Source organism: Pantherophis guttatus, chromosome 4 (assembly GCF_059756535.1).
Source record: "Pantherophis guttatus breed Tessera chromosome 4, ASM5975653v1, whole genome shotgun sequence".
Classification (NCBI taxonomy): Eukaryota; Metazoa; Chordata; class Lepidosauria; order Squamata; family Colubridae; genus Pantherophis; species Pantherophis guttatus.
Genome location: NC_142066.1, coordinates 21378098 through 21393551, shown reverse-complemented (window position 1 = coordinate 21393551; position 15454 = coordinate 21378098). Strand labels below are relative to the sequence as shown.

The 15454-nt window shown below is 42.3% G+C and overlaps 1 protein-coding gene across 4 annotated transcripts in view; it reads left to right on the top strand.

The window, feature by feature from the left end:
* ADCY4 (adenylate cyclase 4) overlaps positions 1–15454 on the top strand; it is a 95913-nt gene that overhangs the window by 69788 nt on the left and 10671 nt on the right. For 2 of the 4 annotated variants that reach the window (XM_034411465.3, XM_087891767.1), the window contains exons 17-23: positions 477–614; positions 2670–2777; positions 2903–3087; positions 5983–6067; positions 9223–9381; positions 12173–12319; positions 14011–14118. In XM_034411465.3, the coding sequence (XP_034267356.2) occupies positions 477–614; positions 2670–2777; positions 2903–3087; positions 5983–6067; positions 9223–9381; positions 12173–12319; positions 14011–14118 (930 nt within the window). Of the gene's footprint in view, positions 1–476; positions 615–2669; positions 2778–2902; positions 3088–5982; positions 6068–9222; positions 9382–12169; positions 12320–14010; positions 14119–15454 lie in introns of all 4 variants that reach the window. The other 2 variants (XM_034411464.3, XM_087891766.1) reach the window with 1 other exon arrangement.

Below are 15454 nucleotides of genomic sequence, written 5' to 3'. Positions count from 1 at the left end.
CCAAAATAAGACCCTGTCTTATTTTAATAAGACCCCGAAAATAAGACCCTGTTTTTTGAACCCTGAAATAAATGCTTGGCCTTATTGCCATGCGCTCAAAAGCCCAATTGGGCTTATTATCGGATGTCTTATTTTGGGGGAAACAGGGTAGCACTGATGATGTTACCTTGTTTCAGTAATGAAATATTTGCAAGAAAACAATCAAGCTCACAAGAACTCCAAGGACCCTTCATATATTGATGGGGTTTGTCTATTATTTTTAACGTGAGCTCCATTTTATTTTTTCTTGTTCTGTTTAATGAAAGCTAAAGTACAGTTCCCATACACAAACAAATAAAAAGAGTATTTGGGAATTATTCTTGTTGTTTTTAAATAGACTTTTCAATGTCAGGAGAAGATTGTTGGAGTAGTAAGAGAAAGGAATCTAAGATTTTGGCTCTATGGGTGCTTATATCATTTTTGTTTTCTGCACACAGAAATGTTTCCTGAAAGGTCCCAAGATCTTGTACTGGGTTCCATCCATCTTGGCCAATGTTTGCACTCAGCCATGGCTACGTGTCTCCTTGGGCATCATCACCATTCTTGTGGTTCTCACAATGTCCGTGTTGAATTTGGTATGTTGCTAGTGAATGGGAAGGAGAGAGAAATAGAATATTTGGGGGAGGAAGAAGAGGAAAGGTTCAAGATACTTGGGAAGAACTCTTTGTAGCCTGGGAGAACAAAGCACATTTAATTTTAATGCTAAGAGGCTTCATGGATGAAAGAATGAATTGCATTTGCATACGTTTTTCAAAAGTTGTGCTTGAATTCTAGACATTATATTTTTGGCATTGGGACCGCAGTAGTTTGCCACTGCCTTCTTTCAGGATGCTTTGTCAATTTCCAGTCTAGCTCTGCAATAGTAGCGAATATCTGTAATTTGGGTGCAGGATGAGTTTGAAGGTTCACTCTCCGAGTGTGTGGGTCAGTGGTGGGATTCAGCCGGTTCGGGCTGGTTCAGGTGAACTGGTTGTTAAATTTCTGGCTGGCTCCTCCCCTCCCCTTCCAGGAGTCCCCATGCACCCCATTTTGGCTCTCAGGTAAGTGCATGGAGGCCCACTAGGCCCAAAATGGAGTGAGCAGGAGGTGCAGTGTGCCCCCCCCACGACCCGTTTTTGCTCCCAGGAGGCTGCAGGGAGGCCTACTAGACCCAAAACAGGTCATAGGGGGTGCGGTGCAGTCCTCCTGTGGCCCTTTTTTATTCCCAGGAGGCTGCAGGGAGGCCTACTAGGCCTAAAACAGAGTGCAGGGGGGTGCGGCGACCCCCCCATGGCCTGTTTTTGCTCCTAGGAGGCTGCAGGGAGGCCTAATAGGCCCAAAATGGGGCACGGGGTGGTGGTGCCCCCCACAACCCATTTTTACTCTCAGGGGGGTGCAGAAGGTCGAGTGCTGCCTATCATACACACCTGGCCACGCCCACCATGGCCACGCCCATCCAGCCAGTCATTAGGGCAGAGAACTGGTTGTTAAATTATTTGAATCCCACCACTGGTGTCGGGTTGGCTTCCGAACGTTTTGTTACCTGGCTAGGTAACATCTTCAGCGGAGTTTAGGGGATCCCCTAAACCCTGCTGAAGATTTTCCCTAGCCTGGTAATGAAATTTTTGGAAACCAACCCACAAGATTGGAGAATGAACCTCCGCCTTCTTCCTAGTCTAACCTATACATCTGGGATCTCCTGTTAGTCTTCCATCTAAGTATCACTCCATCTAACCTTGTTTCAGCCAATGTTGCTAGATGTGCAATCAATTCAATCTGCATGGGGATAAAAGTACTGGCAATACCACTTATACCAAATACCAAATATACCATTTCACAGTGCTTTCCAGTCCTCTCTAAGTGGTTTACAGGGTCAGCATATTGCCCCCAACAATCTGGGTCCTCATTTTACCCACCTCAGAAGGATGGAAGGCTGAATCAACCTTGAGCCTGGTGAGATTTGAACCTGCAAATTGCAGGCAGCCGGCAGTCGGCAGAAATAGCCTGCAATACTGCATTCTAATTACTGCACTACCCTGGCTCCTATTAATTCTCTACCTGGCCTTTGCTCCAGTAATCTGAATATAAAAGATACTGCAAGGGTTCAGGATGGAGAAATCTGAGTACCCTCCAATGTTCCTTCTCTGACCATTGATAGTTGGTATATGGTATATTGCTTTTACCCAGTGGTGGGTTCAAATAATTTAACAATTGGTTCTCTGCCCTAATGACCAGCTGGGTGGGTGTGGCCATGGCCATGGTGGGTGTGGCCAGAGGACAGGCAGCATTCGACCTCCTGTAACCCCCGGGAGTAAAAACGGGCCACAGGGGGAGCGTGCCTCCTCCTGTGCCCTGTTTTGGGCTTAGTAGGCCTCCCTGCAGCCTCCTAGGAGCAAACATGTGGTGTGTGGGAACCTCTGGAAGGGGAAGGGTGGGGAGGGGAGAGGCCAGACAGCCGGTTTGGCCCGAACTGACCCAAACCGGCTGAATCCCACCACTGCTTTTACCATACTGACTGAGAAACAGATGGGTTGTAGAATCCTCGGCATATGGCCAAATCTAAGTCATGCATGTCTTCTGCTATCTAGTCAAGATCAGAAAGATTATATCCCTTCTTCCCTTCTAATGTGTTCTCTAATTCTGCTTCCTAGTTCTTTATGCCAGAAACCTCATGCTTTGTGAAGCTTGAAAATTCTACCTTATCAAGCATGAATACTGTACAGGAATTCTCTCGGTTTAACTCCCTCTTCAGTGTGCCGGTAAGGTTGAGCTCTTTAATCAATTCTCCTTTTTTTTCTTTTTTCTTTGATTAATGGACCTACCAATCTCACCAATAGCTTCTCTTCTTCCTCCTCCCATTCTCTCTCCCCCCTCCCCCCCTCAGTATTATATCTACTGCTGTGTCCTGGGATTCCTCTCGTGTTCCCTCTTCCTCCACATGAACTTTGAGCTCAAGTTGACCATGCTGATACTTTGCCTTGTTGTCTACAATGTGCTGTTCCTTCACACCCATTCCTGGGTCTCTGACTGCTATGTGTCTCAGCTCTACCGTAACCAAACTGCACTCAGGTAATTAGCCCTCATGGAATCCTCCCAGAATGAAAGCAGAAGTGAAGACTATTAGTTATCCTTCTTTGTTAGTTTCCCTTCCTTTTTGCTGGGTTGGACGGCTCCAGGGGTGGTAGTCACTTACTTTCCCTACCGGTTCGCAAATGTGAGTGTGCATGCGTTTCCGCGCATGTGCATGGCCTCCCGTGCATGCGGTTTGCTTGCATACATGCCTTCTGCAGATACACCTGGTTTTAAAAATCTGCCAAAATAGGATGACATAGAACCGGGGCGCATGGGCGGGTTCTACCCATGATTTCCGCTACCGATTTGCCCGAACTTGTCCGAACCGGTTGAATACCACCTCTGGATGGTTCCCATTTTAATGGAGCATGGTATAAGTGATGCAGAAAAGACCAACCGAAATGATAAAAGAGCTATAGCAACTTTCTTCCAACGATCGCACCATCACCACCTCCAATTTAAGAGCTGGTTAACAGACACTGTTATGCTTTGGGAGAAGCTTAAAGATTATGTCCATGGTTATTATGTGGCCTTTAAAGGAAGATAAGATGAATGGTTGGATATTAGTTGAGGCCAATGTCTCTGAAGGTTTCACAGAAGGTCATGATCCAAGATGAGTAGGATGAACAACCATTACTGGAGGGTAACAACACAAGTTTGTTGACTCAGGATCTGTTTAAGAAAGTCCCCAAAACATTACTCCTCAAATATATTATTTTTTTCCACACTTGGAAAGGTAATGAGCCTGATTTATAGCCTCAAGTTATTGAGGATTGCAATGGTATAGATAAAACATTACTGATTTGTCTTGTTCATAAAATTGCAAAACATACATACGTTGTAAAAAGTGAAATGAAACAAGTAAGCAAACGAACATAAATGATATGAAACATAAATGAAACTGACACAGGGCAGAACTGTCTTGGTCACCTGGCCCTTCATTACAGAAAAAGGAGAAGTACAATCTCTTCTGCAGAATGGACTATGTAAATTAAGGCATTCACAAGAATCACAAATCACAGCAAGAGACTTTTCTTTCCTGGTCTTTCACCAGGATTATACAAATTCTGCTAACAATGATAAGGAGTGAAGGTTATATATCACCTTGATTGATGGGTACCCATGGACTTTTTTTGCACTTCATAAGAGAACCATGCATGTTGCAGCAATGAAATGATTCTTAGTTTCTTTGTCTTTTTTTATCCATGCAACAATACATTGTATTAATGTATTATAACCGTCCTTCCATGATTATTCCATTGGACCTCAGAAGGATAGAAATAGCAGTAGATTTAAGACTTATATACCGCTTCACAGTGCTTCACAGCCCTAAGTGGTTTAAGAGTCAGCATATGGCCCTCAAACCATCTGTGTCCTCATTTTACCAACCTCAGAAGGATGGCAGGCAGAGTCAATTTTGAGCCGGTCAGAATCAAACTGCTGGCAGTCGGCAGAGTTAGCCAGCAATACTACATTTTAATCACTGCGCCACCAAGGTGTTCTGACCTAGGCTTCCCAAGAGCACGAAGCAGACTCCTTGTCCTGACAAAAAACCTTTTTTATTAAGTTACTGTGAATTCTTCTCCTTCACATCCAGCAAAGTCTTTCAAGGGAGAATTTACAGTCACAGACCTTATCTGGCTTGGAGAGCTGCCAGGCCGATATCTTCAAAACTTGACAAGAAGTCTTGGAGAGTCACAAACCAATTAAGGGAACTAATTGTCTCCTGCAAACTCCAATCCCCTTTCGCTCCTCTTTTATTCCCTCTGGGTTCAGACTGGTTCAGGCAAACTGGATGCTAATTTTACATCAGGTTTGCCTAGCCGGTAGTTGCAAGGACTGACTAGCCCCTCCCATCCCACCCCTCCACACACCTCCCAGGAGTCTCCATGCAGCCTGTTTTGGATGCCAGGTAAGTGCAGGGCCCATGCAGAGGCTCTGGGAGGGTGAAAAATGGGCCTCCCAGAAGTTTCAGAAGTCTGGAAACAAGCCCGTTTCCAGACTCCGAAGGGCCTCTGGAGCCCGGGGAGGCCTTTTTCACCCTCCCGGGGGCTTAAGGAAAGCCTCCAGAGCCCGGGGAGGGCAAAAACTCCCCCCTGTGGTTCAGGAGGCCGAATACGCCATGCCCACCATGACCACGCCCACCCAGCAACCAGGCAGAGAACCGGTTGCTAAAATTTTTGAATCCCATCCCTGCTCTGACCACAGGAGGGTCGGATGACCATACAATAATATGTGGTTGGTTGATAATTATAAATACTAGTAACAATGGAATAGGATATGAAAAGAGACAATGCAGACAGGGCCACATTAAAGCTTTTAAAAAGGAAAACAACTATTGGGCAGTGAAAAGAGAAGATTTTTTTAGTAACCTCTTTCATTTGACTTTGGTTTCTCTTGTCAAATTCAAAAAACTAAATAGGGAGCAATATTTAACACAGCACTAGTCTGAATACAGACCCAGCCTGTTTAGAAATAATTTCCTGTTGCTTTGGCAATACGGGATGCAGTGACTCAGTGGCTAAGACGTTGACCTTGCCGATTGAAAGGTCGGCAGTTCAGCGGTTCGAATCCCTAATGCTGTGTAATGGGGTGAGCTCCCATTACTTGTCCCAGCTTTGGCATTTAGTCATACTGGCCACTTGACCATGGAGGCATCTTCAGACAGCGCTGGCTCTTCGGCTTTGAAACAGAGATGAGCACCGCCTCCTAGAGTTGGGAACAACTAGCACGTATGTGCGAGGGGAACCTTTACCTTTACCTTTATTTTGGCAAAGATCATCTGAGGGGGGCAGTTGCTATGGTAATTCCAGATAAATATATGGTGCTCCAGAAGGTCATTTTAGAGGAATAGACCAGGAATGAAGTTTTCTGTAACTCCCATTCTTTCAGACCTGGGGTGCTGAAGGAGCCCAAGGTGATGGGAGCAGTCTCATTCTTCGTTTTCTTCTTCACCCTCTTGGGTCTGGCTAGACAGGTGAGTTCCCACTTTAATTCAGCTTGTGAAAGCTACTCTTTTTTTTTGGTTGCTGTCTTCCAGTGCTCTCCATATCTCATAAGCTTAGGGCTGGGTGCAGAGGTGAAATGTTCCTGGTTTGGACCAGTTCGGTTGAATCGGTAGCGATAGTGGCTGTCAGGGTGGCAATTAATCCCATTCTGCTTTGGGGTAATTGCACCTTGATTAGAGACAGGACCATGGCTTTTCCTTGGAGTATACTTTTTAAAGAAAATAAAACCCAAGATATATTCTAATAAAACACATTTTATTATAAAGAAAGTAAAAACAGTCTTACTAGCTAATGATTACATCTTGGCAGCGTTCCTGCCTTACCTCTTGGCAGGCGAACAAAAAAAGTTAGAAGAAAGTGAAAGAATGTGGACATATGCAGTAACTTCTGAGATAAGAGTTTTCAGCTACCGTAAATCTTAGAATGGGAGCCCAGCTGACAAATACAAAAACGCAGTGACAATGGCTAGTGCTTCAGAGAACTGGTAGCGATGACGGTGCGAGGCTTTGCCCACCTGCCCAGTTGTCATTACTTCCTGGTTTGAACTAGGAAGTAACCTGTTTTTTACCCTCTGCACATGCACAGAAGGGTTTGCACATGCGCAGAAGGTCCAAGCATGCATATGACGTGTGCACTTCCGAACCAGTTGGGAAGGTAAATAGATTTCACCTCTGGCTGTGTGACAATATAGAGCCTGCCCCATTTTTCATCTGTAATAGAGAAGAACTTCCTGCTAGGACCAACGCAAGTATAGGATTGTCACATAAGCTTCGGGTTGGGTGACAAACCTAAACTTGCGTTGGTCCTACCAGGAAGTTCTCCTCTCTTACAGATGAGAAGTGGGACAGGTTCTGCATTGCACTCATGAAATGCACCTCAGGGAAGTTGGTTTGGGTGAAATTGCATGGCAAATTTCCCATCACTCTTTCAAAGCCACCTCTTCACATCCTGTCAACCTTTCCTCTTTTGTGGTTTTGAGGCTTTGAAAATCTTTACTAATGTTTGTCCACTGGCCTTCAAAAAGTGGCTGTTTCACGTGGCCAGGTGTGGTTTACAGGAATCTGGCTTTGTTCTCCTTATTTGTGAATGAGAGAGTTTTCACACAGTCAGTAATTGATTTGATGAAAAATAGAGCACGGTAGGAAAAAAAAAAATGTTCCAGATATAATCGTGGGTAAGAACTAGTGTGTCAAAATACAGTGTTCTTAAAGTGGTTTTTCCTGGAACCTAGTTTTGTTCGTTGTTGAACTCTTTCTTTGTAATCACTTTACTATTAATAAAAACCACAGACTCACCATATTATATACCACATTGACAGTACATGTCACATTGATACAACCTTATCTCTTTCTATGTGCTTCTTCTGAGACGAGGTCTAGTGGTTAAGGCACCAGGCGAGAAATCTGTGAGTTCTAATCCTGCCTTGGGCATGAAAGCCAGCTGGGTGACCATAGGCCAATCACTCTCTCTCTCAGCCCAACTCATCTCACAGGGTTATTGTGGGGAAAATAAGACAATAGCAATAGCATTTAGACTTATATACCTCTTCACAGTGCTTTACAGCCCTCTCTAAGTGTTTTACAGAGTCAGAATATTGCCCCCAACAATTTGGGTCCTCATTTCACCCACCTCGGAAGGATGGAAAGGCTGACTCAACCTTGAGCCTGATGAGATTTGAACTGCCAAATTACAGACAACCGGCAGTCAGCAGAAGTAGCCTGCAGTACTGCATTCTAACCACTCCGCCACCACGGCTCATGAGGAAGGTCTATCACAGTGTTGGCGAAACTTTTTAGTGCCGAGTGCTGAAATGGGAGTGTGTGCGCGTGCCGGAAACCAGAAAAGCACCCCACCCCCAGGTGTGCATGTGCGCACTGGGAAGATGATCTTTCAGCTTCCGGTGCACACTTGCACACTGGCCACCTGGTTGTCCGGTTTATGATGTGCATGCACGTGCAAAAACCAGTTGGCTGGTGTGCAGGCACATGCCAGAAAGCGCTCGGTGCGCATGCGCCCACCGGAAAGATGATCTTCCAGATTCCGGCGGGGGCATGGCCACCGGCCACCTGGTCTTCCAGTTTCTGGCATGCATGCACCCATGAAGACCAGCTGACTGGCGTGCATGTGCATGCTGGAAACTGGAAGATCATCTTCCTGGCGTGCGAATGTGTTCCGGTCAGCTGTTCTTCCAGTTTCCGGTGCTCTTGCGCATGTGAAGACCAGCTGGCCAGCACGCCAGTACCAGGAAGAGCAACAGGCGATGACTCACGTGCACAGAGAGATGGCTCTGCATGTCACTTCCAGCACATGTGCCATAGGTTCGCCATCACAGGTATATCAGATATGTTTGCTGCCTTGAGTCATTTATAACAGTAATAAAGGCAGGATATACATTAAATAAATGAATAAATAAAAAAAACAATAAGCTTCAGAAACAGGTATTTCAGATAACATGCAAAAAAGCGGCATGAATCAAGACTACAACCAAGGCAAAAAATAAATGTATTTTTATACTGTCCTTCACATGTTCAGAGCCATACTGAACTTTATATCAGTAGCTGATATAAATATTATAGGAAAGACATTGCATTTCCTCCCGTGTTTGAAAGACTGGGAATAATTTATATATCTCTATTAAGAGTTACAGTAGTTCATACTGTAGTAATACTACTCAGATGACTTTCTATAGAGAGCCTCAATCCTTGCTTCATCTCTTTTTTTAATGGCCTAAGATTATTTGTGGTCCTGGGGAGGGGGGATATGTGGTTTAAATCCCTACTTTCCAGGAGTGTGTGGCGTATCCACACTTTCTGATAATTTCCAAGTTTACTTTGTACATTCCATCCTTCAAATTGTTGCATCATATTTATTATTTATTCAGTCAAAGGACTGCCAAGAACGCTCCCACCAACACTTGACAGGGCAAGCCACTAATATATATAAAAAATAAAAGCAAACCCCACACCCTTCTAGCACTGATGACATGACCTAATTCGATAATGAAACGTCTGCCAGAAAACCATCAAGAGCATCAAGAGAACCCAGAGTTCAACCTGGTGAGCTAAAAATATTGCTTTGCAAAAGGGAAGGTCCTCACTGCAACACTGACTCTTCTTTTTCTCAGAACGAGTATTACTGCCGCTTGGATTTTCTCTGGAAGAAGAAATTCAAGAAAGAACGCGAAGAGATTGAAACCATGGAGGATCTCAACCGGGTCCTGCTGGAAAATGTTCTCCCGGCTGATGTAGCTCAGCAGTTTATTCGCCAGATCCGGCGCAATACGGTGAGCCTTGGAGGTTGATATTTTTCTAAAGATTTCAGAGAGAGAGGAGAAATGAAACAGAGGTAGTTTTCACTTACCTTCCCTGTGATGTGAACGCACACACACACTAGCTTTGCTCGTATGCGCCACCTCCGCGCATGTGCATGGCGTTCAACCCATGCACTTTGTGTGCACATAAGGCATAGATAAGACGGCATAGAGTCGGGGCAGGCGGGTAGTTTGACGGGCCCACATGTGATTTCTGCTACCAGTTCAGATGAACCCATATGAACCAGCAGCATACCACCTCTGAAAGCCAAACAATGCTAATGTTACTTGGCTAGGTTTGTGACACATTGCCAAGACAGGTTGGAGGGGCAGGAAGGAAGATGGCAGGAAGAAAGATTTTGCTCATCTTTTTAAAAAAAATTGTTTTACTGAATTTTTACAATTAAACAATCATTATTCAACTCTTGTGCATAATTGTGACCATTTACATATCATCACACAAGTATTCACCTATACTCTATATATTTTTACTATATCTATATTCTATTATTTTCCTTTTTTTCTATTTTTGATCCAATTATACCATTTCTCCCATATTACGTAAAAATCCGAGTCCATCAATCCTTTCAATTCAAGTGTCATTTTGTCCATCTCGGCACAATCCAAAATCTTTTTAATTATTAAATCTTCAGAGAGTATATTGGAGCTTCTCCAACATTGCGCGAAGGCCAGTCTTGCCGCAGTTCTTATGTGTAGAATAATATATGGAGTTTTTTTTTCCTGTATTTCCTTTTCATTATTCCTAGAAGAAACAATTCTGGTGTGTATTCTGTCTGGAAGCCTGTTACTTCTTGTATCCAACCATGTATTTTCATCCAATATTGTTTTGTTTTGGAGCATAACCACCATGTATGAAAGAAGGTACCTTGCTTTTGTCCACATTTCCAACAATTGGGATTTAAATTTGGATATATTTTTGCCAATCTAGAAGGTGCCAAATACCAACGGTAAAGCATTTTATATTGATTTTCTTTATATTTTTGCGACCTGGTTAGTTAGATTTTGCTCATCTATCAGATTTTTTTTTGGTCTTTCTGGAAAACTAATCCACCTAGAAATTGGCTTCTAAAATTTGGATCTTGAATTGGCTTGCAGAAACAAAACTGGTTATAGGTTCCATCATCTAGGGAGCTACATTTGGTGGGCCCTTTTCTGCTGTGGCATCCTCATTGTAGAAACTTCTTCCCCAAAAATGAGGTCAGCCTTATCACCCCTGAGCTGTGAAGGTCCTTCAAGACCTGATTATGCTAGTAAGCTTGGAGACATCTGAGGACAGGTGAACTCACTTTATTATTAACAACCCCCTTTCTATTAATCTCTTTTCCTGTTTTAGCTATGCTTTCATAGGTTTTAATATTCTTAATTGTCAGCTGCCACTTTACACTTGCTTGCTCGTGTGTTTCACTATCATGCACTGACATTCTGCCATGAACTCTGGGGAGGGAGGATGCTTGGGGGAAAATGAAAGTACTTCTACATCTCTCTGAGATGCTGCTTTAAGGTCATCTGGCTGGGAGAAGAACGGAGTTGCATGCTAACCTACGTTTGAAGTTGCCATTCTGAAAAACCTGAACCTGATTTGTCATGGGGGAGTCAGACATGCGAGGCAGTTAAGGGAAGGAAAAATTGAACTTAAGGATTTTTGTGTGTGATTCTCAGTTCTGGCTATACACTACTGCAAGGCACTTGATTTCTAATAAAACTATACCTTTCTCAACAAATGGAGCCAAGGATCATTTTTATTTAGAGGTTAAAGTGCTAGCAGGTCTGGCATTAATAATTATTAGGTAATGGTTTTAGGTAATATAGTTATTACATTGATTTACTCCTCATCTCGTATCCAAACAGCTCTGGGCATCTTAAAGCATTAAAACATTAAAATTTTAATATTTTTAAAATGTTAAAAATGGAAATCACAATCAAAATAAAATTACAGTAAAAAGACGGCGAGGGATGGGAAGGAACAGGATGGTGGTATTTCCTCTTAATTGTTTGTAGTGATTTCTTGTGATTGTTTTGTAATTGTTTATAACGATTGCTTTATATATTAAATTGTTTAATGGGATTGTTATATGCTGCCCAGAGTCACTTTCCATGCAGGATTCATGCATGGTATTCATTTACTTTTCCTACTGGTTCGCAAATGTGAGCGCACCAATATAAATTCGGTAATGAAATAAAATAAAATAGTAGAAAACTCGTTGGCCAGCATTTTCCTTACCCGAGCTGATAAAAGAAGCTTCTTGGATTTCTAGGCTGCCATGACAATCATGAGACTCATGATCCAAAACAGCACAGCACAGCATGTATTAAAAGGCACACTCTCCATTTGGTTTTGAGGTAGACAACTATATCCAAAGAGTTGGATCTGTTGTAGTTGTTTTGCAACAGTTAAGCTACCCTATCTGATCTTCCAGGGAGGGGACTAGAATTTGAAAATGTATCTATTTGTCTGTCCATCCATCCATTCATCCACCCACCCATCCATCCATCCATCCATCCATCCACCCACCCACCTCTATCTATCTATCTATCTATCTATCTATCTATCTATCTATCTATCTATCTATCTATCATCTATTTGTCATGCACCTCCTAAAGAAATGACTCTGGGCAAATTACAATTTAATCTTTTCCTATCCCTCTGTAGGTGGTAGAGTTTGAATATCTTTGGTGTTGAAGTTGAAGTTTAAGGTTTACGATTGAAGAATTTGGATGACTCTTGGTCTTTCTCTGCCAGCAGGATCTCTATCACCAATCTTATGATTGTGTCTGTGTTCTCTTCGCTTCAATCCCGGACTTCAAAGAATTTTATTCTGAATCCAATGTCAACCATGAAGGACTTGAATGCCTCCGACTGCTCAACGAGATCATTGCTGACTTTGATGAGGTATGGGGAAATATATGTACAGTAGCTATATATAACTACATGCATTATATGTAGCTGCATGCACTTATACTGTATCTTCTCATTCTTTCTTGTCTCTATGCCTGTTGTATATATGTGCATGTATACCTACATTACATGCTGTTAAATATTATACACTTGCAGAATCTTTATACTGCTTTCCAATTATTCCCACCAGTATTCATACTAATAAAAATTCAATAAAAAGTAAAAGAAAAACTCAAAATGAAGAAAACAGAATATATAAAATGCATCTTATTTTAGCAGAAATTCCATACAAAATGCAATAAAATATGAAAGACAGATGGATGCAGAGAGAAGGTGAGATAGATTTATGAACAAGCAAAAAAATATGCTTATTCCATTTCATCCACCAACAAAAACTTCTCTCAATTACATTTTTACTCCATTCGCATAAAAACTGTTTGAACAGCTTATACTTAATAGGTTCACTCTCCCTTATACTGGCCTCTTCCTTTCGTAAGACAAAGAAATCATTATAATCAGAGGTAGATTAATTGGGCATAAGGGAAAACTGTACTTACGTATGCCATAATCTAATCAAAGCCAATAGATCTCATGACAGTTTTGTTTATTTCTAGGAAATAGAATGTTTGAATAAATAAATAAATAATTCATACCTAAGGGACCAAACATCAGCCAATAAAAGCCAGCAGCCAATAATTATTGAAAGTATAAGTGCACTGCCTTTTGGATCATCAAAGATCACAGTTAACATTTGGGAGGGGCTCAGGGCCAAAAGTTGGTTGGCGCTACATCATTTGTAGGCTAGGCTGGAATTTGAAAGGGAGGGATTATTGGAATGTGGACAGGGATTTTTTTTTATCGTGTTATTTTTTTGTTTTGGACTTAAACTAAAATTTCCAACTGTTTCCTATCACAAAATGGTGGAAACTATGTTCCAGCAGTGTCGATCAAGGGAAGTTCTGAAGGTCTCAAAAATATGGCTTTTAATTCCAGATTAAAATAATAACATGTAGGATGGGATTTGAGGAATCTATGATCTGGAGAAATGTTAGCACAATACTAGGTTAGGAAGTAGATATACTCCATGAGATTATATTATTCCAATTAGCATTAAATAAGTAGGGTTTATTTAAATAGGGTATATTACCAGAGGTGGGATTCAGCTTGGTTCAGCCCGGTTCAGCCAAACCAGTTGTTAATTTTGTGTGCAGTTCAGAGACCCAGCTGATCCCACCTCTGGCTGACCCCACCCCTGTTATTATTTGTAGAAAGCTAATATGATGGATGAGATCTAGTTGAATAATCTCTACTACTCTAAAACTTGTGGGTCCTTGGTGCTCTGTGAAGTTGTGGGTCCTTGGTGCTCTGTGAAGTTGGTGGTTTTCTTGCAGATATTTCATTACCAAACTAAGCTTATCAATATTAGAAGGGAGTAGGCATTTGTTACCACAAATTGTATAACATTTATTATAAGGACTTGTAATTTCAGTCTCAGAATTGTAAGAACCATCCATGCCCGGATATGACATCTGCCTGATTATATCACCATCATACTTCAGAATCATAGTGCATCTGACTAAATATCTTTCAGAGAAAAATACTAAGCTAGATAAATGATTGATATGCAAAAATGTCATAGCTTTTGAACTATCGGAATAAATGATTTCCTGTCTTTCTTTTAATAGCTGCTTCTGAAACCCAAATTCAGTGGGGTTGAGAAGATCAAAACCATTGGCAGCACTTACATGGCAGCTACTGGCTTAAATGTGGCAGCTGGCCAGGATAACCAACAGGTAATGCCTTCATTCAGGATGACTCTACTCATCCCGAATCTATCAGTGGGACTGAGATTTCATGTTCTGTTTCCACGTTAGCATCTTCAAGGCCATAGTTTTGGTCCTTATTATTTACATCTTTTTTTGTGTATGAATTGTTTGAGAATAGAGGAACTTTTAATTCTGGAGTGGTTCCATAATTTTGCTCTTCAGGATCCTGGGAAAGTATATATGCACATGAATGGAATATGTATGATAAGGAATCTGTAGAGGGCAGAGGGAATGACCGTGAAGAACAGGAGAAAGAATCACTGCCAAAGCAAGGATTAGATAAGAGGTGGCTGAGTCCAGAGCAGGAATGTAGCATCAGGAAACATCTCAGACTGGGACCTCTCTAGGTTCACATGAAGAACACAAAGATAAAGGGAGGGAGGAAGAAGCTAATTCAAATTTGCAAGATTCTGTCACTGTAGCACTACAAGAAAAGTAGTACAGGTAGTCCTTGACTTACAACCCCTTGTTTAGTGAACATTCAAAATTACAATATCATTGAAAAAAGTTATTTATGAGCAGTCTCCACATTTATGACCATCACAGCATCCCCACATTCATGTGATCAAAATGAGGTTGTTTGGCAACCAACATCTATTTACAATGGTTGCAGGGTCTTAGGATCATATGACCTCCATTTGTGACTTTCCAAACTGGCTTCTGACAAGCAAAGCCAATGGGAGAGACTGGATTCACTTAATGACTGTGTGATTCACCTAATGGTTCGCTTAACAACTGCGGCAAAAAAAAGTTGTTAAATCAGGTGTGACTCACTTGACAAGCCACTTGCTCAGCAATGGAAATTCTGGCCCTACTTGCAGTCGTATGTTGAGGACTACCAACACAGCAGTGGTTTCCTAGTGTTGTGGCCCACCAGCCACCAGTGGAGCTGGCAGCAGACTTGGACAGTGAGGAGGTTGGGGAGGAACATGGGCCAGTCCTGGAGTCTGGGGAAGGCTCTGATGAGTGCTCTGCATCAGAGGCAGAGAGGGGGCCAAGGCTGTCCGACAATTTTCATCTACCATCGGAGTCAGAGATAAGTGGGGCTGAAGAACAGCTGGAGTCTATTCCCAATGTGTGCATGTGCAGAGCTGCCAGGAGAAGGGAACAGTTAAGGAACAAGGGCCGACTCGGGAGTAAAGGGACAATTGGACAGTGAATGGCCCCTCCCATAGGGAATAAAGAGGAGCAAAAGGGGAGTGGGGTTTGCAGGAGACAATTAGTTCATTTAATTAGTGTGAAGATCTGTTCGTGACTCTCAGAGACTCCTTGCCAAGTATTTTCTTGTACAGCATTGACGTTT